This window comes from Eublepharis macularius, chromosome 2, assembly GCF_028583425.1.
Source record: "Eublepharis macularius isolate TG4126 chromosome 2, MPM_Emac_v1.0, whole genome shotgun sequence".
In the NCBI taxonomy this organism is placed as follows: domain Eukaryota; kingdom Metazoa; phylum Chordata; class Lepidosauria; order Squamata; family Eublepharidae; genus Eublepharis; species Eublepharis macularius.
Window position 1 is genome coordinate 96,867,383 of NC_072791.1, and position 26,646 is coordinate 96,894,028.

The 26,646-nt window shown below is 41.3% G+C and overlaps 1 protein-coding gene across 2 annotated transcripts; it reads right to left on the reverse strand.

Moving 5' to 3' along the window:
* Positions 1-1,801: 1,801 nt before the first annotated feature.
* On the reverse strand, positions 1,802-25,621 carry CCND1 (cyclin D1). 2 transcript variants are annotated; one of them, XM_054971968.1, is made up of 5 exons: positions 25,214-25,621; positions 23,516-23,731; positions 22,481-22,640; positions 15,358-15,506; positions 1,802-5,135 (listed from the first exon to the last, which is right to left on the reverse strand). In XM_054971968.1, exons 1-5 carry the CDS (start codon positions 25,409-25,411, stop codon positions 4,980-4,982), a joined length of 879 nt encoding a protein of 292 aa, XP_054827943.1. In that variant the 5' UTR covers positions 25,412-25,621; the 3' UTR covers positions 1,802-4,979. The 2 variants fall into 2 exon arrangements, with proteins under 2 accessions (XP_054827943.1, XP_054827944.1); XM_054971969.1 differs by lacking the exons at positions 1,802-5,135; positions 15,358-15,506 and adding an exon at positions 21,401-21,599.
* Positions 25,622-26,646: the final 1,025 nt, after the last annotated feature.

The window sequence follows — 26,646 nt, forward strand, 5'->3', positions numbered from 1 at the left end:
TAGAGGAAGACCTTTTAAGATGTTTTGTCTTCATCTTAGCCTTCTTTGGGGCCGGTTCCGAACCTGCACGCTCCAATTGTGCCAGAGTCGGGGAAGATCACTTTGCTGAACTGGAGTGTCTTATTGGATCCGACTCAGTTGCATGCGGCCTCGGAGTCGAAGCAGGCAATGGAACTGGTGATTTCCTCAGCGTATCTTGGGGTTCCGAGCCTGGCTTAGGGGCATCGGAACCAATGTCTGATCGGGCTCAGCGGATGACTCTCCTGTTGGCCTGTTGGATCCCGACAAGACCATCTTCCACAAGGCCGCCGTTAGACGATGAGCACATTCATTGCGCGCCTTGGACGTAAAATGCTGGCAGTGTCGGCAAGCTGGGACGTTATGGGTCTCACCCAAACAAAGCAAGCATAGGTCATGTTCTTCTGTGTGTGGCATTCTTGTGCCGCACTAGGTGCACTTCTTAAATAATGGCTTCAGGGACACTGCTGCCATGATAGCGTACGGAAAAAAACCAACGTTAAACACACTAACTCTATACATGCAACAACTACTACTAACTATTAATAACTACTACTACAACGAGCTAATCACTAACTACTCTAATAACCAATAATGCAGAAGGTAAGGAAGGAAGTCAGGAGCTGGCTAGCGAACCTCTCTCTCAGACAGTGAAAAAGGAACTGAGGGATGAGGGGGCGATCCGCATTTCAACGCAATCGGGCAAGAAATCCTGTGCATGCGTGGACGAGTGGACTCGACCCCTCAAGAGCTCTAGAGCGAGAAAAATCTCTCTGGAGCAGGCCTGTGCAGGCGCAGTCCCCTATGTGGGGCTGCACAGAAACACGATGACGAAATATAAATTATTCTGGAATTTAATTCCTGGTGGCAGCAATCTACCAAGAAGGGCAAGAATAAAAGGCTTGAAGACCAAATCTACTCAAGAGAAAGAAAGCGGTCGTAACAGAGGCCCTGCTGGTCCACTATGGCTTTTGCTTTACTGGGAGTTCAGAGGATCTTTCCCTGGATCTGGTGTTTTGTGTGTCCATTAGCAGCACACTTCTCTAGAGTTTGTTTACGAGCTGAAGGATTTGGGGGTGCATGTTCAGATCCAAAGACACACACACAAGCACTGGTGGCTAGGAATTTCAGATATAGGGCAACATACTTCCTGGGGCAAGTAGATGTATTCACTTCAAAACAGTAACTTGATGGGTTTTCTGGAGGTGGATAATGAAGCTGGAGTAGCTTGATGACCCTGGGAATACTGGATGGGAAAAGCTATCAGGTTTGGTGAACAGTATTAGGTGGTGCTTGATCAGGGTAAATGGGTAAGGGAAAGTGAGGCAGGGCATGGATTAGTCAGGAGTTTCTTGAGACACCTTATTGTCCTAAACTGTCTCTCTCTCCTGGGCGTGGAGGGGCCATTAGTCAGTCACCTCCTCTGACTTCCCTTCTGCAACATTTTCCAGGCTGTTACCCAGTTGCATCCATTTTGTTTCATTTCAAGATAGGCAGTGCCTCATGCTTCTGAAATGTTTATGATTTCATATCTATAAACTGTTCTTGAGCAGGAAGACTTGTGCCCTCTAACTATAGGATACTCTGACTGTCCAGGGAGCAACGACAATAATGAACTAGACAAACCAAGTCTGACTCAGAATGGCAATTTTCTATGTTCAGTGCAATTTTTTATGTTCCGTGGGGCGAACCCCCCCCCCCAACCACTACGGTTAATCAGCACTAGCTGATTTGTTAAAAAATGTCAACTTGTATTTAATGAAAATACCACAGAATACCATCATTGGGTTTTACAAATTTATTTCTAGACTTTAGGGGAATTTCTTTTTTCCTTTTTCTTTTTGCTGGAAACTTATCTGTTACAGGTCTGTTGGTGAAAATGTGCATTTCAGACCAGTGATGCCAATAATATAAAAAAAATACAAATCTGAATTGCTTTGCTTTCTATCGTTATAACAATGTGAGAAATAAAGCATCTCTGTTGGCACGTGAACCCGCTTATCAGCATTTGGCCTTTTAGTACATACAATACTTTAAAGAAATTTTGCAGTACACGCCGCCACTTCTCAGTGAAACACATAATATAACCAACAACCACTATCTTAATCTTGTTTGGTTCAGAGACACAGAGATGCCACAAACAGAAATGTCTATGAGGTAAGCAGTAAGAAATGTTCCTGAAATTTGGACAAAATGAATCCAAGTCCTCCTGGGTCCTGCGACTGCTAGTAGCATTACAAAGGCTGTTTTCTATTTGAATAAGCTTAGGTAGGATCTTAACTGCATTTGCCCTCAAAAAGAAGTTCTAATTCTGTTTTGGTTTAGCAGCATACAGGCAACTAGATTATTCTTCACCATACAACTCTGTTAGCTGGCTTACTTATGAGATTTACAGGTTTGTTTTAAATTAGCATTATGCTATAATTAACAACAACAAAAACCCTAATATATCATAACAGATTAAACACACAAAATACTTAAATTCCAGAAGATAACCTATCATACCACATGATGATTCCCAACTGATGGAAAACATCAAAGGGCATATAAGAGTTATATTATAATGCACCTTTCATATATCAAATGTGGCTAATAACACAGCTTAAAACTACTATGATAATAAACCCCAGATCAGAAAAAAGAATCCACTTTATAAAAACACGTAACAAAAGAACCTGACATTATTCAATCTTCTGAAATGTTTGCCATCTTAACATCAATACAAACTAGTTGCAAATCGCGAGACCCATTCAGAATAATGTCCAATGCATTTCAGCTTGCAGTAGAACTATGAGGTGTTGTGAACGAACATTAAAACCTGATCTAATCACGGTTAACTGAAGAATGAGGTATTGTGAAACAGGAACCTTTTTTGGAATAGAGCAGTAATCACATTAAGTAAAACTGATCACATAAAAAATCTACCCAAAAATGATGTCAATAATATAATTTTCTATGAGAAAATTTAAAACCTATAACATGGCAGTATATGACATTGTATAAACAAAAAAAATGACCACAAAATAGCAGCAAAACACAATGACAAAGATACAGAAAAGCAATGTTAATTTTTTTCAATTCATGCTGGGAATTTATCCATAGCAGCTCATAAAAAGGGGAGCATCCGCTCCTTTTTTTTCCTTTTAAAAACATTTTTTGTTTACAATCAACACCTTAGCGGCAGTTTCTCACATACATTTTGCCATCACATTCTCCTCAAGCATCAACTTCAACAGCTATGTCCACGTCCCTTCAGCTACTTTCTACAATAATAATAAAAAAGATACATAGCCAAGATGTGCAAATTTTCTATTTGAAGCTAAATTTAAAAAAAAAAAAAGGGGGGGGGGAATACACTGGATTAAGAACTTTTTTTTTTCAAGTACACCAATTCTACACTTTTAACTATGGCGCTTTCTCATGGTTAGCATTATTTTGGAAGTATCTGGGCCATATTTCAAATTATCTTGAAATGTCCTTATTTTGAGTAAGATGTGTTAAAATTGCAACATCAAGGGCAGAAAGATTTTTTTAAGAATCAGGGGGTGATTTATTGTACAAATTATACTGGCCTTCTGAACATCCTCTGCAATAAATATTCTTTTTAGCCTTAACTATAAATTATATATTTTAGTGTTTAAAAGCCTTCACTTGTACAACATCTAGAGACAATTCTCAAAATATATGTCCTATAGGTAAACCTTTCAGGCCCCTAAATTTATATTTATAAAAATGAGTTGGCACCAAAAGATTTCTAAATATCTTTTCTATTGAAAAGGTTAGGAAGATATCCTGGCAATTTTGTGACTGTAATTTCTCTCACTGGAACACAACCTTCAGAAAAAAACCCACCTTTCCTCAACACCATAGTTAAATGCACTTGCTTTGCAATTCCGTGTTTGCACACAAGCACTTTATATATATATATATATATTTATTTATATTTATATATATAATTTCCAAACCATTCCATTTGAAAAAAAATCCCACACAATAAAACAAAAGTATTTCCTATACCTAATGAACTGAAAGTGCTTTGAAATGGAATGGTTTTAAAACAATAATAAAAGGATAAACTGTGGATTCAACCTGGACATAATTAGGCTGCAAAGCTTTTGGGTAAAAACCAGCATTTTTTTACACAGGTAACTACAAAAATAGGAAGTTTACAAAAATATATTACATCACTATTGTGATTTCTCTTTATTTATGACTAGAGCAGGATGTCTGGTTTGTCCCTGGCTATGGTGAGCTGGAACCCTAGAAGCCTTATGCACAGGTAATCCACAGGCACTGAAGATTAACATATAATCATGCTGTATGCTAACATATACTAACGTAAAGGTTACATTAACCATTTATAAGGTGAAGAGGATAAAACCTAAGGGAATAAAATAACATTTACAGATGAATTATAAAGTGACTAAATGCATAAGCAAGCAAGATACAGAAAAGCCTAGAACTGCATTAAAGCTATGCTTTTTAAAGGAAAAAAACCCCAAAACGTAAGTAATCTACCTTAAAAAAAAAACCTCTTCTACTTTAAAAATGGTTGGCTTTTTTTAATATCGAACAATCAATTCTAATACCTCCCCTGGAGACATTATGTGTGTGCACACGCGTGTTAATGCCTATTTTTACAACATAGAGACAAAAACACTTAATATAAAAAACTAGTTGATTATTGTATAAAATCCTCTATTTTGTAGCGAAAACCCCTGGAGATCATGCAAATACTATGTTTTCTTTTTAAGACAGTTGGGGGTGGGGAGCCGGGGTTGTCTGTTAAAAGTCACAAAGGAAGGAAGGAATAACGAAGAAAATAATGAATGACATTTTCCCTTCTGGTATAAAAAGTCCTGGAGAAAAGGATTTCTGGGGGACAAGATCCTGATTCCATCTCAGATGCCCTTTCTTTATTTGCTGATGCTGCAAAGCAAACCCCGATTGCTGAAGTCCTCTTAAATATTCACATCTCTAACATCAGTGGGTGTGCAGGAGAGGTCTGCTTCATCTTCAACAGTCTTTGTTTCTGAAGATACGTTGTGTTGCTGTGCCTGGCGCAGACTAGATTCAAGGAGGGATTCAATCTGTTCCTGGCAGGCTCGTAAACAATCCTAAGGACATTTAAGAGATGAGGAAAATGTTTTAGAAAATATAGGAAGATGTCTAAACATCTTCTGTTCATATATCACTGTAGTAGAAATAAATGTGCAGATTGGGGTGAAGGCAGTGGGCATGATCCTGTTCACACAAGTGTCATATGTCATATGAACAGGCTTTAAAAAGTGGTGAAACAACTATCCCAAGTCAGTGATTTGTACTGACGTCCCCCAATTCAATATACGTTGACTGTACAGATGAGTGCTTCAATCCAACCTTCAGAGATGTTCAACAGAGCCACAGAATCCTCTAATTTAATAACAAGAACATTCAATTTATATACCGTCCTTCAGGACAACTTAATGCCCACTCAGAGTGGTTTACAAAGTATATCATTATTATTCCCATAACACCCTGTGAGGTGGGTGGGGCTGAGAGAGCTCCTAGAAACTGACTAACCCAAGGTCATCCAGCTAGGTTCAAGTGGAAGCATGGGAAATGAGTCCAGGAGCTCTGGAGCGCGATCTTCCTTGCCGCACCTGGAATGATGTCATTCCCAGCGTGACAAGGAAGAGCTCAGGAGCACACCTGCACTTTGCAGGTAAGGTAAGTTCCCTCCCCCACACCCCCTCCATCCCCCAAGTTGGGCATCATGGGACCTGGAAACCCAAGATTATCATTCTGAATCCAACTCAATGAAGCAGATATAGATATTTTTTTTCACTAGCTATTTCTAGAAATTGACCAAATTGGTATCAGATAGAAACATAATGTGAACTTAAATCAAGGAAATACAGAAATCAAATACCACGGTATTCTCCATTATATATCTACAGAAATGAAAGGTGGACAGTGAAGAAAGCTGACAGAAAGAAAGTTGATTCATGTGAAATGCGGTGTTGGAGAGTTTTACAGATACCATGAATGACCAAAAAGACAAATAAATGGGTTCTAAATCAAATTAAGCCTGGATTCTCCCTAGAAGCTAAAATGAAAAAACTGAGGCTATCGTACACATCAATAGAAGACAAGACTCACTGGAAAAGACAACAATGCTAGGAAAAGTGGAAGGCAGCAGGAAAAGAGTGATGGTTTGACTCAGTAAAAGAAGACAGCCTCCAGTTTGCAAGATCTGAGCAAGGCTATTAATGATAGGATGTTTTGGAGGTTGTTAATTCACAGGAGCTTGAAGTGACTTGAAGGTACATAACACACTCATAATAGGATCAAATGAATTTGAGACCTTCAACACATGGAAGAGGGATTCTATCAAGGAGCTACAGTCCATCTCCAAAGTGATAGCACATACATCTCAAGAAGCTCCTGTACTATCATTTTTAGAAGACAGTGAATGATTTGACACTGACCCTTATCTTTATGATGTATAGATTATATGTCCTCTAGTACAGAGGCCTTAATTAGATGTATCACTAGTTCTTGTGCAATAACTTGTTACCCGTAGAAAAGAGTAAGAGACCAGTAGCATCTATAAGACTAACAAAATTTGTGATAAGTCACAAATTTCGTGAATTGCACTGAAGAAGTGAAATAGAAAAGAGTCCAGTAGATGCATCTGAAAAAGAGAACTGCGATTCTCGAAAGCTTATGCTACAGTAAAGTTTGTTAGTCTTTAAGGTGCTACTGGACACTTTTCTGTTTTGCTACTACAGACTAACTCCTCTGGATTGAAGAAGTAAGCTGTGACTCACAAAAGCTCACACCTTACCACAAACACTGAACAGAAAGATGTAAGTAAGGAATCCACATTAGATGAAGGCTGAATCAGGTAACATTGTCTTGGAATAATAAATTCTGAGCTGAGCGGATAAAGTCTGAACTCATGCTAAACATATATGGGTAGAACTGTCTTTTGGCTTGGATCCAACACATTTCTGGTGGCACCTTAGAGACCAACAAGATTTTCAGGGCATGAGTGTTCAAGAGTCGAGAGCCCCCTTCTTCAGATATCTTAAAGAGTCTCAAAAACTCTCAAATGCTCATACCCTGAAAATCTTGTTGGTCTCTCAGGTGCCACTGGTCTCAAATCCTGCTGTTCTACTTCAGATCAACATGGTTACCCACCTAAAACTACCCACAGAGCATGACTTTCTTGCCTCTTCCTTCCACTACAGCATATAATGCTGACCAAAAGGTAATTCCTGGGGGTGCTGGGAAGTAGAAGGCAAGAAAGTTACAGTCCACGAGAGGGAATTCTTCCATCCATGGATACACTACAAGCCTTTGACTCTAATCCAACAGGTATGGGAGAATTTACTTCATATATACAATGCATAGATAAAAGAAGTAGATTTTTTTCAGATGCCAGTATCTAAAACAGTTTTTTTATTTAATTCCTATCACTATACTTCTGATCTGAATCTGAAATTATAACTGCAATTTCTGATCTTAAAAATACTACTCAATACGTCAAACTGCTTTTCATATATAAATAGTCTATAAAAATGCATTGTTACTTTATATCATGAATTAGAATATTAAAGAACACGGACAGTATTGATGGCAAAACAGCAAAAACAAGAACAAGTTTTATGGCAAATATATCGTGGCATAAGGTTTCAGAATATCTTTAAGGTATCATTCTTAGTTTCTGCAGCAGCCAAACATGGTTATTTTTTGGAATTTGTACTGGTAGTGATAGGCAAACCAACTGCAGAGCCACACGAATTAGAAATGGGAAGAGACTTTGCCAGTCACCAAAACATGTATTCCTGTTAATCAGTGTGACACGTTCAGGGCCAAGAGCACAGCCACTGCAGCAACAGGGAACAGCTGCATTAAATAGGGAAAACAATCTCACTGTAGTCTGCTGAAACTTTTTCTTCTTCAATGTTTACTCCTGCCTTCTTCACAAACATTGTAAAGCTTTTTTCAACATGTTTAACTCTGTGCATTAAGAACTTTGAAGTTTCCTTTCGGGATTGCCTTTCTGATTTAACCTATGACATGGGCTAGCCCTTGCGGTGAACCCAGTCTTCCATGATAAATTGCCATCAAAAGTGTTAGGATGTGCATGACTGAGAATGAATGTTGTTTTCTTGAGATGGTGACCTGCCTGCTGTTTTCTTTATTTTCCTGTTTCAATTCTGCCTTCATTCAGAAGCTTCCTGTGTGATCTACCAGCTTTTCACTGATTCCACTACCAGAAGAATCTTCTATACCACTTGGCATTGGGGTAAAATAAGATTAAAAACCCAAGCAAACAATTCTCAGCAAGTCTCTTCTGAGAGAGAGGAAGGTTAATCCTACCTCTAAGCAGATCAGACCATCAGTTACAGCTCACTGAAAACAAATAACCTTTGACCTTTAGTGGTTTAAACTCTAGTGTAATATTTCCTCTTGACAGAGACACAGTATTTTAAATAGCAAAGAGAAACACACTATATCCTAAAGTCATTATGCTGTAGGCTGCCTACATACCATGGGCCTTTCTCAGCAATGACATTAATATGGTGTCTCTGACCCCACACATTCTTATTTAAATTCCAGAAAGGATTCACCTAAGAAACAAATACAAGAACTAGACTTCCATAAAGTTCTTTAAAAAGAAACTTCTTTCACTTGCAAGAACTTCTGAGGCTCAATCAGCCATAACTATGTAATAAATTTAGGAGTTCTAGTTTGAAAGAAACCAATTCATATTTGTCTCTGAGTAGTTTAAACCCTGGCTCCACCTTTACAAACCTTTATCACTGATAAATCTCCTGCTGAGCGTGCAACTGAGCTAGCTTCTTCTATAAAATTAAATAAAAGGGTCTGCATAAACTGCTAGTATGATTTAATGGTTTAAGTACTGGACTTAAATTGGGAAGACCCAAGTTCAAATTTCTACTCAGTTATATAGCTGAGTGATTTTGGCCAGTCACTGTGTCTCAGCCTAACCTGCCTCACACTTGATTGTTGTGAAGATAAAAGAGGCAACCATGCATATCACTCTTAAGCTTTTTTTCAGGAAGGGTATCTTTAAAATGTAATCAATTATAATGACAGTAAGTATATACATAAATAAGTACAGACACTTATTTAAAAATGTATATCCTGCCTTTTCTCCTTGGGTTGAAGGCAGTGAAGAAATCTTTTTGAAGCTGAAGATTAGGGCCAGAATTTTGTTCCTCTGAAAATAATAGGATGCATGGATTTTTTCCCATGAATCCACAATCTATAGGACGGAACATCAGGGTTTTTTTTAGGAATCCTCCCCCCCACCCCATTTTTTCAAAGGAAAAATTAGGAAATTTGGGGGAACACCCTATGAAACATTTTGGCTTTTAGAATAAGTGAAATGCTTCTTGAGGCAAGGTTTTTCACACTTAAAATGTATAGCATGAAAAAGTCTAAGGAATTCTTCATTTTTTCTAATAGAAAAATTGGGAAATTGAGGGGAACGCTAAAAAAATGGTTTTTTTTTTCTTTTAGAATGAGTAAAATGCTTTTTAAGGCAAGTTTTCTCATTCAGCATGAAGAAGTCAGACTTTTTTTTTATTTTTCCAGTTAAAAAGTTGGGACCTATCTGGGAATGCTAGGACATAAAAGCGTCTATGTATTTTTTTCTCCTTTTAGAATCAGTGAGATTAGTTTCACTTAAAAAGTGCAATATGAAAATATTTATGTAAGACAATCTACAGCAATAGATAATGGGAGTTCATGTATACTGTAGACATATACATCATTTTCAAATTTAAAAACATTTAAATAATTTTGGAAACAATATATTATGAGGTGTTTAAAGATAATACATTATTGAAGGGTTCAGTGTTTTCAGTGTTATAAAGTTTAATTTACTATCCAACTATGCTGGTAGCACTACCTATTGTTACTCTAAGAGTTTCTGTCCAAATAATAAACTGTCATGTGTTTACTCAGAGTTTATTTTATATTTTCAACCTGTTTGTCCTTTCTCTTATATGGCAAAAATTAAAGATGAGCAGTAATTTGCCACTCTGTCTCAAGTACAGGGTAAAGTTGCAATTTTTGTTACAGAAAACAATGTAATGTTTACATTCCATAAATATGCCAAATAGTTAACATAAATTATACTAAATTATAAACCTAGAAGTCTAGGTTTTAAAGAAAAGTAATTCACGTATTTCATAAAAAATACCCCCTTTTTTCCACTGCTTCAAAATTTCCAAATATTTTACATCTCTACATATGTTAAAGACATTTTGTTGTGTTGGTAGTAGAAACGACTGGTTGTTGACAAGGGGGGGGGAGTGGGAGCACACACAGATTTAGAGGACTGGATATGTGTGTTTAGTATCAGGATTGTACTTTTTAAAAACAGAAAACAATTCCTGAGTAGGAACCTAGATATCTCAGCTGAAGTTTGTAGGCAGCCCTTATTTTCATTCATCACTAACCCAGTTCTCTTCTAAACCCTCTGGCACAAATTCAGGAAAAGGAGGGGTTTGTACATTACTTAATTTTCTAAGCTTGAGGCAAGTCATACAGAAAAGGCAGTGCAAACCACTGGGGCACACATTAGAAGCCACAAAGGAAGTTCATGGTTGTATCCAACTTTCTCCAAACACTGGCTTGGAATGTGACACCAGACCTCTCCATCCACTAAACTGTGTGCATTCCAAAGAATGGGGAGTGACTGATCCAGCACAAAGTGAGACATCCCTCCTTCCTCTACGATACATGGTAAATTCAGGAGAGGAATCTTTCATTTTGTGCTAAGCATTCAGGATGGATGGAAATTACTAAAATGAATTTAGCGGTTTCTAGCATGCATAGATTCAACCCATGTGGTAGTACAAGAGACTCTATGCAAATGTTTTGTCAAACACATGGATTTATAGTGAGCTCAAAGGCACACAGGTGAATTCCATGTGCGTAGTCAATAATCCAGGTTCCTCACTATGCAGAAGCTGTACAAACACGTATCTTGTTAGTATGAGACCCAAATATTGGAAGCAAATGGACAATTAATAATAATAACAATAACAACAACATTCGATTTATATACCGCCCTTCAGGACAACTTAATGCCCACTCAGAGTGGTTTACGAAGTATGTTATCATTATCTGCACAACAAAACACCCTGTGAGGTGGGTGGGGCTGAGAGAGCTCCAGTGAGCTGTGACTGACCCGAGGTCACCCAGCTGGCTTCAGGTGGAGGAGTGGGGAATCAAATCTGGCTCTCCAGATTAGTCTTGCACTCTTAACCACGACACCAAACTGGTTTTTAAAATATGATTGAATAAAGTTTATTTAAAGTAAAACTTTATCTTAAATACTGTTGGTTCTGATGCCAAAGAAAACATTAAAAACAAAGCAAGCTTAGGAGTCCTTTGATATTTACTGTACACTACAGACAAGGGTTTGGATCCTATGAAATTCAAACACCTTGTGTTCAGTTAGGAGGATACAACCCTGTGTTCCATGCATGAAGATGCCTGAGAAATGTATTTGGGTGTATTAAAGGATAACATGGAAATTCAATCATATGTAGCAATGTTCTGGTCCAGAAATGAATGCCAAGCAAAATTCATTTGTTTTTGATGATGGGGTCATGAACAGTTATGGAAGACAGCCCAAGAGCTCTAGCTGTGATTATCAGATTTCGAATTACTACTGCTCAAAGGCAAAATCAGAAATTGGACTCTTTAACAACATAAATATGAGCCATAAAAGAATATAAATTGGGTGATATTCGGTTTTACTTTCTTATAGTTAAAGGTAAAATTTTAATTACAAAAATTCAAATTCTCTGGGTCATCCATTCTACCGAGAACTGTAAGTATATTCGAAAATGTTAATGAAATGATGTCTAAGCTGCTTTGCAGCCTTTTAACTTGGCTATTATATTAACAGATGGCTAAACATCAATATGTTTTGCTAAGTTATGAAGCATTTTTAAAAAGCTCAATGTCTGGCCCTGTACAAAATCTAAGGGAAAAACAAAAGACATGTTTATAACAGAAGGTTAGAATGGTACTGCCCTGACCTGGATAGCCCAGGTAAGCCTGATCTCGTCAGTTCACTGAAGCTAAGCAGGGCCAGTCTTGGTTAGTAATTGGATGGGAGACCTCCAATGAAGACCAGGGTTGCAAAGGCCGGCAATGGCAAATCACCTCTGTTAAGTCTCTTGTCATGAAAACCCCACGAGGGGTCACCATAAGTCAGCTATGAATTGAGGGCACTCTCGACCACCAGGAACAGTATTAATAGCAACACTGTTAATTTTGGGGGAACTCTGTATGTTACCCTGAACTGCTTGGAGGAGTGGAGGAATAAACGTGAAAGACAGATGTTATACACTAAGCCATTTGTAGGGGGTACCATTTTTAAAGAAATATGCATTTGTTTATATTTGGAGGGTTTTTGCTGAGCCCCTGCAAGCCTCCAACTCCCTCCACATGCTGTTCAGGGGTCCTCTTTCCCCAGGGCTACAGCAGGAGAGGGAGGTGGGGACTCCTGATGCAAGGAAATCTCTTTAGACAGCCAAGCCTAAGTTCCCTTGCTTTTTATTTTATATTCTCATCAAGTTTGATCCTGCAAACTAAATGGCCACATCTACACAACAACACAGTAAGCTCTAAGCACGCAGCAAAACATCATGCATCACAAGACAAGCACCTTATGTTAACAAGCCCCCTCCCACATGACCTCCAATGCAGTGGAGGGAAAAATTGAGAAGCCTGGTTCAGAAGTCCTGAGGCACACTGAAAGGAATTCTCTGGATGCTCTTTTGAATAATGCTCCACCAACCTCTCTCCCAAATGCATGATTGTTATACAGATAGCTAACATTATGCAAAAGCTTGTACAAGGACTAGCTGGAAAGAAATCATGAAGTACTGCAGTGAACAGGTTCCACAGCAGTTCTTATGTTTCTTGGGCAAGTAAACAGTGAAGGAATATCTTTGGATTCATTTTCACTTTTCTAGTGCAAGGAGTCAAAGTCTTTTCTAAACTGACGATAGATGCCTTCCACGTACTAAAAGGTACCTTTAGATCCAACCTTTACGCTTTCAACCATAAAACTCCTGCTCTTTGAAAAAGTGCTTTGACATTGACCAGGTCACAAAAGAATGCATTGTTCCACCTGGTTCAGAGGTTATAATGTGATAGAATCTAATTCTCAATGTTATGAATCAGAAATCATTAAATATTATTTTCTTTTACATCAGATATTCACTATCAGCACAAGATAGCAAGTCTCTCTGCTGGCACTAAGTACCCAATTAAAATGGCTTGCTTTGAGCAGAGGCCAATTAGATAGGGAAGAACCTGTGCTGCTCACAGACAGGATGCCATGTTTGCAAATTTAGTCCTAGAGTGCACACAGCCTCCCTCTGTTTGAAAGAGCAAATCCTTCGGAGTAAATTTGCAGTGGTTTAGCGCTGGAGACCCAGGTTCACATTCCTGCTCTGTCATGGAAGCTCACTGAGAGATCATGGGTCAATCACACAATCTCAGCCTAACCTACCTGACAGGGTTGTTGAGCAGATAAAACCGGACAAGAGGAGAACGGTGTGAACTGCTCTCCATCTCAACTGGGGAGAAAGGCAGGGTATAAATGAAGTAAATAATAATAAAATCCTGTTTTCTCAGAAATTATACCACTGAGATCCAAAGGGCTACTCCAGAAATGTGAGAACTGTCAGATAGCTGTTATTTAGAACCCAACCCCCCTGAACGCTACCATTGTACATACTCCATTTAAGGTAATGGGGACTCATTTGAAAGACTTGCCAAGACTGCACACTAACAGGAATGAAGAAGAGCATGGGTGTTAGGAAATCAGACACTGAACACGTGGCACTGAAGCAGGTCGTGCTGCTTTCAAAAGGAATTGCCACATCAAGGCGCAAAGAAGTGTTTCTACACAGCTTTCACTTTATCCCAGTTCCGGAAAGGAAGGAAGGAATCACCCAGAAAACAGGTAGAAACTTTTGCCAATATAACATCTTGGCCTGTATAAACAGCTTGTCTCAGGCTGGCTCCACTAAGCTTTTTCATTATACACAGAAATGGTGGACCACATCAGGCAGGAATTTTGGTATGGGTAGCTTACTGCGTGAGTGCATCTGATCCCTGGAAAAGACTCCATATATCTTATACCACAACACTCTAAAAGGCAGAACAATGAAGCAAACACTAGCAATTAAAACACCATTCTATTCCATTCACTATGAATTCTCACTATTATAAACATGATTGCTCTACAAATCCTCTGTTCTTGTTATATTTTGTATATTTATTGACATATAAAATGGAAGCTTTAGCCTTGCCTTAAAGGTTTGGTTACAAACCACAGGGCTGACTTTATTTGACCCATTGTTGGCACTTGGAGACCTCACAAGAACCTTTTTCAAGCATCTATTTATTGAGCTTCCACATTGTTCCAACACAAAGCTCAACTCTGCCCCAACTTCACACACCATTAGGGCATGGATCATTGACTTTAGGTCTTCCTTGTAGGCTCCCTTCCTGCTCATTCATTCATGAAAGGTTTATTGCTCACCAGTTACTGATGAGCATCTCTAGGAAGCTACAGGACTAAAAAAAACATTTTTAGAGCATTGTTCTGCAGTCTAATGAACTATAGAACAAATAAATACAGCCTCCGCAACTGTCTATGTAAATTGATTTATTAATTAAGATTTCCTTTTCTTGGGGATGGATGCACCACAAAATTTCCACTTGTGTGAGACAATCTGAGCAAGTGGAAATGCAGGGAAGACTGCTGTTGCCAGTTGTGCTAAGCCAAACTTATGGTATCCCTACTTCTTTCCACTTGCACAAGGTATTATGCAGCCAATCCCAAGGATTGGGGAAGTGAACCTAGCAGCTTCTTCATTCCAAAATGGCTCCTGAAGGTAGAATATAGGAGAGGGAAGAGATTGTTTCAGAAGATCGTGCATGTACATGACATGTATATGAACAAACTAGGATGGGAGCGGGAACTACTGCATAAGATCTTGTGCAATTCTTTCTGAAAGTGGAATTATGCTAACAGTAGACTTTAGTTTCCATTTGCACACTGCTGGATCCAGTGCTGGGTTTCTTCTTTAGGAAGCTTAGAATAAGCAACATTCAGTCCATGCAATGCTATCCTTCGTTACTAATGTACATGACAACTACTGGAGTAGATGGCAAATTCTGACATTCGCTCAAACAGAACTGATGTCACATTGAGATGATGTTATAAGACTTAATGTTGCTATATATACACAACCCACTAGTTTCCGATCACCAATCACTTACCGGATCACATTTGATAACTTTTGATAGGAAATGTGTGAGACATTGGTATGACAGGAAAGTGTTGGTGTTTCCAAGGTGAAGGCCTTGCACAGCTGCTACCACGCTACCAGCAGCGATCATGGAAGGTGGGTTTGAAATAAACTTAACATCTGTTGGGAAACAAAAGGAAACAGAGGTGAGAATGTGTATGTATATATGTACGTGCATGTGTGTGTATACATCTTGTTCTATTTTACATATCATTATATATATATATATATATATATATAATTCCAATTTTTTAAAGAAAGGCATTAAAGGGGTGGACTGCACAACAACATATAGGTGAAGGCAACATGGGTATGCGCTGCTGCCACTTGCAAAAATGTGCTTCTGGGCCCATTTTCCTTTAACAGAAAAAGGCTGAGAGGGCCACATATTCCTTACAGAGCAGTTCTGTGCATTTATCCCAGTCAAATGCATTGAAATCAAGTGGCTTAGACTGGGATGACTCTGCACAGGACTGCCATGCAGATGAAGACTTCCTCAAATTTTGTATTCATCAATATATTCATTTAGAAAACTTAGCCCAACCATTCAACAAAAAAGTTGTAATACCACCAAGCACACAAACATTAACTAGCAGCAATTACAAAAGCAGCAAAATAGAATAAGAGGACCTTTCCTAAATACTATTAAAAGCAGCAGAGAATGGGAAGAACTTCACAGGGCTTAAAATGTTATCACAGATGACATCAGGTTCCCCTGCCTGGGAGGCAAATTTCAAAGTATAGGAATCATCACAAGGAAAGACCCTATCTGGTCACAACCTGCCACACTTGAGAAGGCTGGAGACCCAAACAAATCCCTCATATGAACAGCTTCATATGAGGCAGATTCATTATGAGCTTTTTAAATATTCAGGTCATTTTTACAAGAACAAAATGGAAATCAGTGGAGCTAAAGTACCTAAAGTCAGCCTTATAGGCAACACATAACTGAACTGGATGTTACTAGAGCCAAATCCATGAAGCAGGCAGGTGAATAGACTACAGGGTTATGGCACAGTGGTTGGAATTCTACCCCCGAAGTGGAGGCGTTCCCCTGAAATCTTCTATTACATTGGTTTCTAAGAGCTGATTCCCCCCCCCCCAAAGGTAAACAGTAAACATTCTGCCATTTGGATGATAGAATGCTGGTGTCCTTCACTCTGGGATTTGGCCTGGTCTGGACTCCTTGGGAGCAGGGCCACCAACTAGGCTCAAGAACTCAGAGCAGGAACATGTCTATGCTGGCAAATGAAGCACAGGGATTGTGCCTAGTGGGCCAGTTGATCCAACAAGGCAGCCCTCTCAAGCCTCAGACTGAGCAGCAATCTCGCTCAGTTTCATCTAGTGACGGGTGCTGAGGCTCTTAAGGCTGTGCCAAGATCCTGCAAGGAATTACCACTCTCAGCGCTCTGCTCTGGATCTACAAAGGAGGTGGTGCAGCCAGTCTGAGACTTCATCTTCTCTGTGGCCCTTCAGCCTCAGCCCTAAGCTGCTGCCATCCTGTGGAATGTGAGAAGGTCCTGAAATGCTGTGGGCCCAGGTTTGTGTCCTGCCTGGCAGAGGCCTAATAGTTATTTCATGGGCTGGCGGGGCAGGGGCTCACTTGCAGAATCTGGCAGGGCAGCCTCTGGCATTGCTGGAGTGTGGTCAGCAGGTATCTCTGCAGTATCAGCCCCGCCCCCCCCCAACCCTGTCGGCCCTTCTGGTTCCCCGGCCTTGGCTCCTCAAGCTCTTCCTCTAAGCACTCCAGGTCACTGGTTAGTCAGAGGAGGTCATGACAGCTCGTGACAGCTGCTGAAGCCAGCATACTATCTTCATTTTGACATTATCTGGACAGAACCTTTCTGCCCATCCCCAGCACTGGGACATACTGGAATAGTCTAGGCTCACTGTAGACCCCTACACTGCAAAAAGGAAAATTAGCAGCCATCAGCTCCCCCTAAAGTACAAGGTTCAGATACTCTATATTTAGGCAGTTTTCCAATTTTCTTTCCTAGATAAGCACATCATTTCCTCAATGAACCTTAAGCAAGAGCATCTCACACCCCCATTTTATTTACAATTACTTAAAAGTAAGAGCTGTTGAGTACAGTGAAACTTAGTATGGGCCTAGGATTGTAGTTCAAGGAATCAAACCTCACTGAACACAACAGATTAGATTCAAGGATTTCCTTTTGCCAAATGAGAAGACGTCCGCTAATGGAAAACACCTTTCTCCATCCATGGAAGACTACTGACTTAGCAACAGGGAATCCTTGGCTCCAACCACTGAGGCTTTATTTATAAATAGAAATGCTTTGGCTGAAAATCTCATCTTCCTTTTGAAGGAAATCATTAATATATAAGAGTTCAGCTTCTCAAACTCACACCTAAGTGGATAAACTAGATTTAAATGAGCACTTCACCTTTGCAGGCATTCTACCTCAACCTTTCCTCCGATCATTGATTCATCTCTATCCCGGCAACAGGGATTTACGTAAAAATGGCATAACTAAATGAAGGGGGTCCCAAGACCTGGCAGACAATCCGTTACATTCTGATATGACACCACGCTGACAAGAGCCTGGGCCCACTTCCAGACTGCACTGCTGTAGGTCTTGCCACTAAGTCCCTCCCTCCCAGGATTGCCTGGCTTTTAAGTGCAGCTGAGAATGTTATTCCTTTTTTAATAAAAGTAATCAATTATTATTTCTAAGGTTTAGACTCCTTTTTACTTAAGCATTTGACCATTTGATGCACTTGACCATGACTGAAAAGAAGGAAACATGACATATTATCTAATGGTAAAAGCGAAAGCAGAAAATGCCAACCTCTGTACAGCAGTTCTAGAAGCCATCTGAGCAGCCTGTTGCAATACATCTTCCCACCTACTGGGAGATATCCCCCAGATCAACACAGTACTTATTTTCTTTCCAACAGGCCACTATTGAACAGTTCTGGACACCAAATCCAAACAACACAAGTAAGTTATCAACAAAATGGTCTTTAGCCAATATTAAAATTCTTTATTTCTCTATTCTCTGTCAAAGACAGCATATGTATCCTATTCTGATTTACAACTCTACACTACTTTTAATTGGGCAATTTGCTTCAAGGCGGGGGTGGGATTCACAATTCAGAAACTTTAACAGATGGCAGTGATTCGATCAGTAAAAAGATAATGAATCAATCGATCAATTTGATCTCTGAAAACAGTTCATAGGTATTGTTATTTAACCATTTTGCTGTCTTAAAACACCTTTCTACTAACTCCTATTTTCACATTTACCAAAATATATATATTCCCAGTATTGTTAGCCAGGTAAAATGGATCAAACGAATTACTATGTATAAGAGGCTGGAGAAGGAAAATATTCTTATCAAATGTTCTGACTGTTCAGATTAATCCAGATTTGGTGTTCTGCAGGTGCCGTTACGGAAAATTAATTCTAGAATTTAGACTTGGAATAAATATCCTGTTTTAAAATAATGGACCAGTTTCATGAGATCATGCAAATAACACTATGTTTGGGAAATGCAGAAAGTGTTTCCTTTTTTAAGTGGTAATAAGAACAAAGATTCCTAGTCACACCCTTTCTTTCCTAGGTGGAAAAGTGATAATGGAGTTTAAATTACCAGTTTGTGTCTGTCCCTGTAACCACTTCAGACAAGCGGCATGTACAGACTTTTTGTTGCGATACAACAAGGAATTATTCGAGGCAGAGCCCACTAATTTCAGCATATTAATCAGGGGGCCCCTCTTGGCTGTAATTGGATGCCCCCAAGTGAAGAGTGTGGCATTATTGTCAGCCTCCATCGCCTCATCTCGCGCTATTGAGCACTCAGGAACAAGGGGGCTTCGGTGAGATGAATTAGACCTGACACAGCGACAATGGGGAAGGGGGCCCCTCAATTGAAGCACACATCCCCAGTAGCCTATCTGAGACTTCATCCAAAAAGAATAAACAACTTCAGTGTTGTTAAAGGGGGGGGGGGAGAAGAGGAGAGAGAAGAATGCCAACCACCCTGAAGGGAAGACAAAGCAGGCATCTAGGCGCTGTAGCGCTTAAAAAAATTCCTAACAAGGCAAGTCACCCCTTTTCCTTTTTAAATGGAACAGCAATTCCATCTGTCTGGAGAGCTGGGGGCTATGAATGAAAATCTTTTCATTGAGGCAAATCAAAACTCTGAACATAAATCACTGGCTGCAAGATGCAACAGGTTCCAACTGGTCACATACCTTGAGACTTCCAATTTTGGAAAGGCTCAGAGAATAGAAGGATTGTGGCAAACTTGTTTCAAAGGAAGGGCTTTGCTCCAGTGAAATCACATTAAAGACGGCTAATAATCCTCCCAAAGGGACTGAGGATGTTTAGACAACAGCGGCCCATCATGAAATATAGAATCTCCCTATATTTGTTCCTATTTAGTGCTGATCTCAACCTGGATCAATGAAGCACTATTACCTCTTTACCATGCCAGGGTCTTTATTCATTTGGCTAAACAACTCTTTGTAACTTTTCTCCTACAATGCAAAGAGGGGCATTACTGGAAACATATTCAAAATAAATAAATGAAAAATTACAAAGCAAATCCATTTTGTTGTAGTCAGCTAATGGGAGCAGGAGTATAAAAGGAACTGCTCTGCACCACCTCTGCTAGGGGATGGTCTTTGTATCCAGAACAAAGTGGCACACAGAAATCTTCAAACATTTTTGCTGCTTTCACCTCATTGACACTCTCCTATTATTGCAAGCCAGTTGTTATTTTGTTGTCTTCATGCATTCTCTTCTTTCTTGTAAAGCCGAGGTTAGGCCCCAAACAGTCTCTAACAAGCCGGGGGGGGGGGGGGCTTTCTCTTAATGGGCTTTGGATCAAACCTCTTCAAACAGTTGGTTTTAATAAAATGTGTGTCATTCAGATCAGAACATCATAAAAGAGAAACAGTCATATCAAACCTGGCGACTGCAGAACTTATTTCTTTCCCTGATATCGGTCTGGGTAAACCTAAATTAACTACTTTCCCAAGAAAAATGGTGGCTCTTAGGGATAAATTCACCAACATAAAACCCTATTAAGCACTGTTTACTTAGGCAAAATTCCCACTGACTTCATTGGGGTTGGTGGCTCCCTTGTTGACCTCCGCACTTCCTTTAAGCCCCGTGTTAAAAAAAAAAAAAAAATCCCAGACAAGGTTTGCATTCACCAATTCATTTTCCGGTACTACATATGGCATTTAGAACAATGTTTAAGATAGGCCTCGGGACGGGCTTTCGAAAAAGAAACATAACGCTGACAGCAGATCAAAGTACTTGGCTCCTTGCACGCCTCCAACCTTTGAACTATTCTTGTTTTCCTCATTGTGGAACTGTTTCTGCCAGCACCACAACCCAGGTTAAACACCCCCATATCCCAAAGAGGCGAGATGGGAAGAAGAAACAAACAAAAAGGGCTATTAGGCTAACGAGGTGGCTACAAACCAAGCTGTCCCCCAGTGAGTACTTGCTTCTCAGCTGTGACCCTTTTGACTTGCCGAAACTGATTTTTGTTAACTATTCTAAAAGAGAGATCCTGTCTTTTGGTGCTACACCTCTGAAGATGCCAGCCACAGCTGCTGGCGAAACGTCAGGAACTACAATGTCAAGACCACGGCAATACAGCCCGGAAAACCCACAACAACCATTATTCTAAAAGTATTTTTTAAATGTGCTAATGATTTTTAAGGGCTTTGCAAGGAATGTTCCCTGCCCCCCCCCACCCCGAAGTCCTAAACTACCTGCCATTCTGCAGTCCAGCAAAGGATGAAAGGCAAGCCTGAAAGCAGCCAGAATTCTCCTATTTATTCATGGCTATATTTCTAAACCAGGCCTTGCAGCAACAGAAGGGTCTGTTTAACACTCATAAGGAAAATTGTTTGCTACTTGTGTTTGATCAAATTCATCTCAGGCGTGGGATCACTAACTCAGCTAGGAGTTACTTCAGGTATCAAACTAAGCACTGGATTTTCAAAGAAATATTTATTATTTAAGCTCAGTTACACCTTGGCCATTTGGCATTGTTCCCTCAGGCACACCACATTTCACAAAATCAGTATCCCCAGTTCTAGTATGTGTTGCTTTTCACAGCAGCATACTGCAGGCTTCTGCTCGAAAGAGCACGTGCTGTGGCCATATTTGACTCCTGGTTCTTTTGCCATTCCACGTCGTTCTCGCCTCACTAGAAGGAATCCTTCTTCTAAAAAAAATACATACATAAAAAATCCCTCTACCTTTAAAGTTATCTATTTGCTACTTGCTTCAAAAAACAAACAGCAGTAGCTGCTCTACCTGGACATCAGGAATGCAACTTACATTCCTGATCCCACACTCTGACTGGTTGCTTGTGAGGACTGGAGGAGGGGAATTGGCAATTAAAGAAATGAAACAGCAGCAAGAAAAGCATGTGGCGTTCAAGAATGAGTCTGCACAAGCATGCACATGCGCACAGATTGAGCTTGAAACCCAAAACCAGGCCTCTGAAATGCTGGAGCATAGTCAGTCTCTGGCTCCTCTGAGGCTGCATGTACACATGGAATAAGCACAGCACATGGTCAGCTGGGTGTGGACAGCAGAGACTCAGCTCTTGGCCAGACAATCCTTAGTTGTGCATGCTTCATGTTCCTACTACCCTCAGCTAGCAACTCTTAAAAAGGGAGGGGGGGGTGCACAACTTTACATGTTCCAGAAAATGCAGACAGAAATCCTTCACAACCCAGAAACAAAGCAACCCCCAAGTTTTGAAGTATTCAATCTTACAAACCAGAAGCTCCTTGGCTGACTTCTGAGATTTAGCTCCTCTTCTGGCTGTATCATAGCTGAGTTCCAAACAGTCTCTTTCCACAAAGAATTTATTTTACCTTGAAATGTCACAGGTAACACATCTTTCTACAAAACTCACCTTCAGACCAGTAATCCATATTCTGCCAACGAGATAGTGCTAGCACAGGCATTAACTATGCTGAATTCTGGAGCCTGATTGACACCTATGGGGTTCTAGGCAGTGGGTAAGGGAAGAGGGTATGGCTGCTGGGGGTACACAGACACAGAGCACGCCTTTGGAGGGTGTGAGGCTCATACCTGTAGCACATAGAGCCACAAAAGTCTGGGCGTGTTTACGGATGATCTGCTTGCTGTCTTCTGCCACAGGCATTTTAGCTAGAAAATGTTCAATAAAATCATGAGGGGTCATTGCTGCCAGATTCCATTTCAGCTTATTCACCAGAAGCAGTTCCATTTGCTGCAAGGGAAGAGAAAAGAGAGGATGGAGGGGCATGGTTATAAAGTTCCGTCTATAAACAGACGGAAACGCATTGTTATACTACTGCAGTATCCTAAGAAAGCTTTACTTATGGTGTTTTGCACATCGTGGCAAGGCTCATCAACTGCAACCACACTCTCGCTAAGCACGGCAGTAGTTATGCCACCTGAGAAGAACAGGAGCAGGTGGGTAAAATGCCTCTCCACATAGAAATTACATAATTCTCCTCCCTCCCCCTTTCCCAGTGCCATCATCATCCAGCTGCTATAAACCAGTGCTCCATTAACCAGGACTGTTGTTTGAGCTCCAAACACAAGAGGGCGCCAGCCACCCACTTTTCTACCCCCATCTTGTTACTGTATTTTTGGTGAGGATTTAACGTATTAGGGAATTTTCATTCAACTAATTTCTACACAGCATGGCTGACTGATGGTCCTCACCCCATCCCAAGTTAAGGGAAGTTTGATTTACAAGCCAATGCTAAACATCTTAACTTTCTTTATTCAAAGTATGCATGCCGAGGTTAACAGTCTCATTTGGAGCATGTATACTTGAAAAAAAATCTAAGTGAATTCAATAGATTACTCCAAAGGGCATAGGATTCCTGCCTTAATATTCCACATTTCACACACAGAAATGCTGAAAACTGTTGCTCTTCTAAATCAGCCACATACAATTTATCAGTTTTTAATATTGAAAATGTCTAAAAGCTGCACGGGTAACCTGATCATCTTTCTAGAGCAAATTCATGCAGCATTATTTTGAGGAGAATGTTGGGAAGATCCATAGAAAATTGAGTAAAATTTTTTCTGTGGTTTATCGTTTTTTTCCTGATGATATGAATATGAAATTACCAGTAATTCGTTGGGTCTAATGGAGTTGTCAGTGTAAATGCACAATTTTTCTGCAGTTAGAGGAATAGTCTCCTTCATTTTTGAAGCCACAAACATACAGGTAGCTCCCAGAAGTTGCAAACGGCTCTTCTTGAGGGGTTCAAAGGAGAGGTATCGGTCCAAATAATTCATAGCCAAAGGAAAAACCTCCTCTTCACATTTCTGTTCCTCACAAACCTAAAGGAAAATTAAGGAGAGCAAGCTGAAATATGTAATCAATAATAAATGCATTCTCCTCCCCCTACCAACACGAGGTTTTGCTAGGTAAAAACAATGAGGAAAAATTAAATTCGATGCCCTCCATTATAAAAACGTTGAAGAAAGCCTGGCTTGAAAAACTGAAAGAGAAAGTCGCAAGAGAAATGTGCAGTGAAAAAAACGTGGTCAGCATTTGGCAGAAATTGTCTCCCCTCTGAGAGCCAGGGGCAGGGGCCCCAAATAGGTGCATTGGGTTCCAAAGGTTGAGAAGGGTTATGGCCCAGTTGCCCCCTATTGGCTCCAATTTGCTTGGGTGCTGCCGATCCCCCTCTTTGGTCGAGAGTCGAGACACAAAGGTGGCGTCCAGAGAGGCAGCTGCAAGTTTTTCCCCAGACGTCATCTTTTCAAAAAATATTTAAAAATATTTAAAAAATCCCCAGCGGCTCCCAAACAGCCTGAAAACAACCCCTTGGGGATCCTTTACTAATCCCGCTTGCGAGGGGGCCTGGGGGAGGCCTCGGAGGGGCACCCCGAAGTCAAACTCCAGGGCTCCCCAGTCTCCTCCACTCAGCCCCTAGAGAAGCAACATGCGGCATTTCCCAGCGCCGGGCAACATGGTGGTCTTTCAAAAATTAATTAAAAATAGATCGCAGGGCCGGAGGGCTTCGGAAAAGGGCTGAAAATATAGCCCGGGCTCCCCTCGTCTGGCTGGAACCCCCCTGAACCCTGTCAGGCCGGGGGAAAGGAAAACTCACACCGGTTTTTGCCGGGCGAACCTGCGGACAAGTTTCTGTCTTTCAGGGGAAGCCCAGACTCTCCCGGGTCGGAACAAAGAAAAGTTCCAGGCAGCGACTCCCCAAGATTTGCAATCCAGAGCCCGACCTTCCTGCTCTAGGCCCCCCGGCCCCCCACTCCCCTCCGCTCCCTCCTGCGGGCTTCTCTCTCTCTCTAATTATTAATAAACACTTGGCCTTTGCAATAAAAGAACAAAGATGGCGCATAATACTGGCACGGGGAGCACTTGCATACGTGTCCATGGATATTAATTTAAAATAAACCCCCAGTCCGATGCATGGCACGCTTGAGAGGCTGCCCAAGAACCTGGAAGGCGCTTTCAGGGCTCCTGGGATCTCGTGGTCCCACCTTAGGATCCCCCAGAAGAGTCGGGAAAGGGGGGGAGCGTTTGGGAACTTGCAAAACTACTTCCCCCCTTCTTTTTGACCCGATCGCATTCTAGATCAAATAAGAGACATCCCCCTCCCCCCAATATGTAAGGCAGTGTGCGATCTATTCGCGGGTTTAACAAAAGTCTATAGAAAAGAGGGGAAAGCAGCGGACGGACGTGGGGGGAAGAGTTCTACCTCTAGCAATATGTTTTAGGATGCAGGAAATGGGAGGGGGGCGCACGGGACTGATTCGGTTCCTCCAAGCCCCAAGCTTTTGCAAAGCACGTTTACCAACCTCCAACATCCAAGTGGCCACTATTTTCCTCATATATGGTAAGATCTCCTTCTGCACGCACTTGAAGTAGGAGACCGAGGGCGAGCAGGTCTCCTCCGCTTTCAGCATAGTCTGCAAGACCCTGTCATTGAGAAGGTTGGCGTCCAGATATGCTCTCCGGATGGTTTCCACTTCACAGCAGAGCAGCTGATGTTCCATGTCTGCTGCTGCCGCCGCCTTCTTCTCCTTCTCCCGCAGGCAGCTTCGCTGAAAGGACCGAGTCAGCCGCTGGCTCTTCCGCTTGCAGGAGTCCTTAGATGCTGCTCGCTGCTACTGCGGCTACAGCCCTCTGGAGGCTGCAAAACTTTCTAACTTCCAACCCAACTCTCCTGGATGGGACCCCGTGACGTTACTGTTGTTAAGCAGAGATCAAAGCGCCCGGAGAGAATGCGAAAGAGAGGGAGAGGGAGAGAAGCCAAAAGCAGGGGGCAGAGCCCTAAAGCCATCCCATAGGCTCCAAGTCCTTCCCCTTTGCTTCGCCTCGACAGAAGCCCAGCTTTTAATGCAAATGCAAATGAAGACAAGGGCTTGCTTTTCTTCTGAGGGGGGAAGGAGCGAGGTGGTGGGGAAGCCCAAATTGTCTTTTCACTGGATCAGGCAGAATTTTTGAAAAAATGGAGAGAGCTCCAGGAGCCGAATGATGAATGAGACTAGGCCACACACAGACACTTATGGGCAGAGAGGTTGGGAGCCCGGCTGCGGGTTCATTGCAGAAGGCGAAGGGGTAGCGGCACCACCGCAGTTGCAAACCAGCCCCAATATTAGTCACCCGGCTAGGAAGCCAGCCTCATTTTCAAGGGTTTGCAAAGGCGCCTGAGCACTTTCCAGATTGGGCGGCCGGGGGGGGGGGGGGAGGCGGTAATCCCAGGGCAAAAGTGACTGTCGCAGAACCTAGTCTGTAGCGCAAGCCTCTGGATATTGGAAATAAGTCGCATCACACGTGTCTTTGTCATTTTTTTTTTTTTGAAAACCTGAAGCAAGGCTGCCTGATCGTAAGCACATCATAGGCGATGCTGGAGGCTATTACAAACCACAGAAGCCAACAGCTCCCGTAAAAGGCAGCAATCTTCCCATTTCATTGCATTAGCTGGGAAGTCAGTCCCTCGAACTCAACGGGATTCCCACGTTCATGTATTCAGGATCGAGGTGTCGGCTGTTCGCCCTAAAGACAGGGCAAACCTTACAGCAGCTACCCGGGGAAAGGCCAAGCGTGGCTTAACAAGATGGTGGCTACCACCTCCTCCAACGTGCTCAAACTCGACCTCGAAGGAAGACGAACCCGAAGGACGCGCATGAGCCTGCAGAGTCCAGAGCAGAAAGCGAGGAACAGGCTCGCCCCCCAAGGCAGTGCGGTGGTCTTGCTCAGGGCGCGAGTCAGTTGCACACGCGCATGA

What these genes read in the sequence shown, in the direction of transcription:
- CCND1 (XM_054971968.1), bottom strand. Translation starts at nt 25,411, where the DNA reads ATGGAACATCAGCTGCTCTGCTGTGAAGTGGAAACCATCCGGAGAGCA. An exon ending in TGGCCACTTGGATGTTGGAG is followed by an intron (nt 23,732 to 25,213) that starts GTTGGTAAACGT and finishes ATTTTCCTTTAG; the next exon opens with GTTTGTGAGGAACAGAAATG. An exon ending in AAGTTATCAAATGTGATCCG is followed by an intron (nt 5,136 to 15,357) that starts GTAAGTGATTGG and finishes AAATGTCCTTAG; the next exon opens with GATTGTTTACGAGCCTGCCA.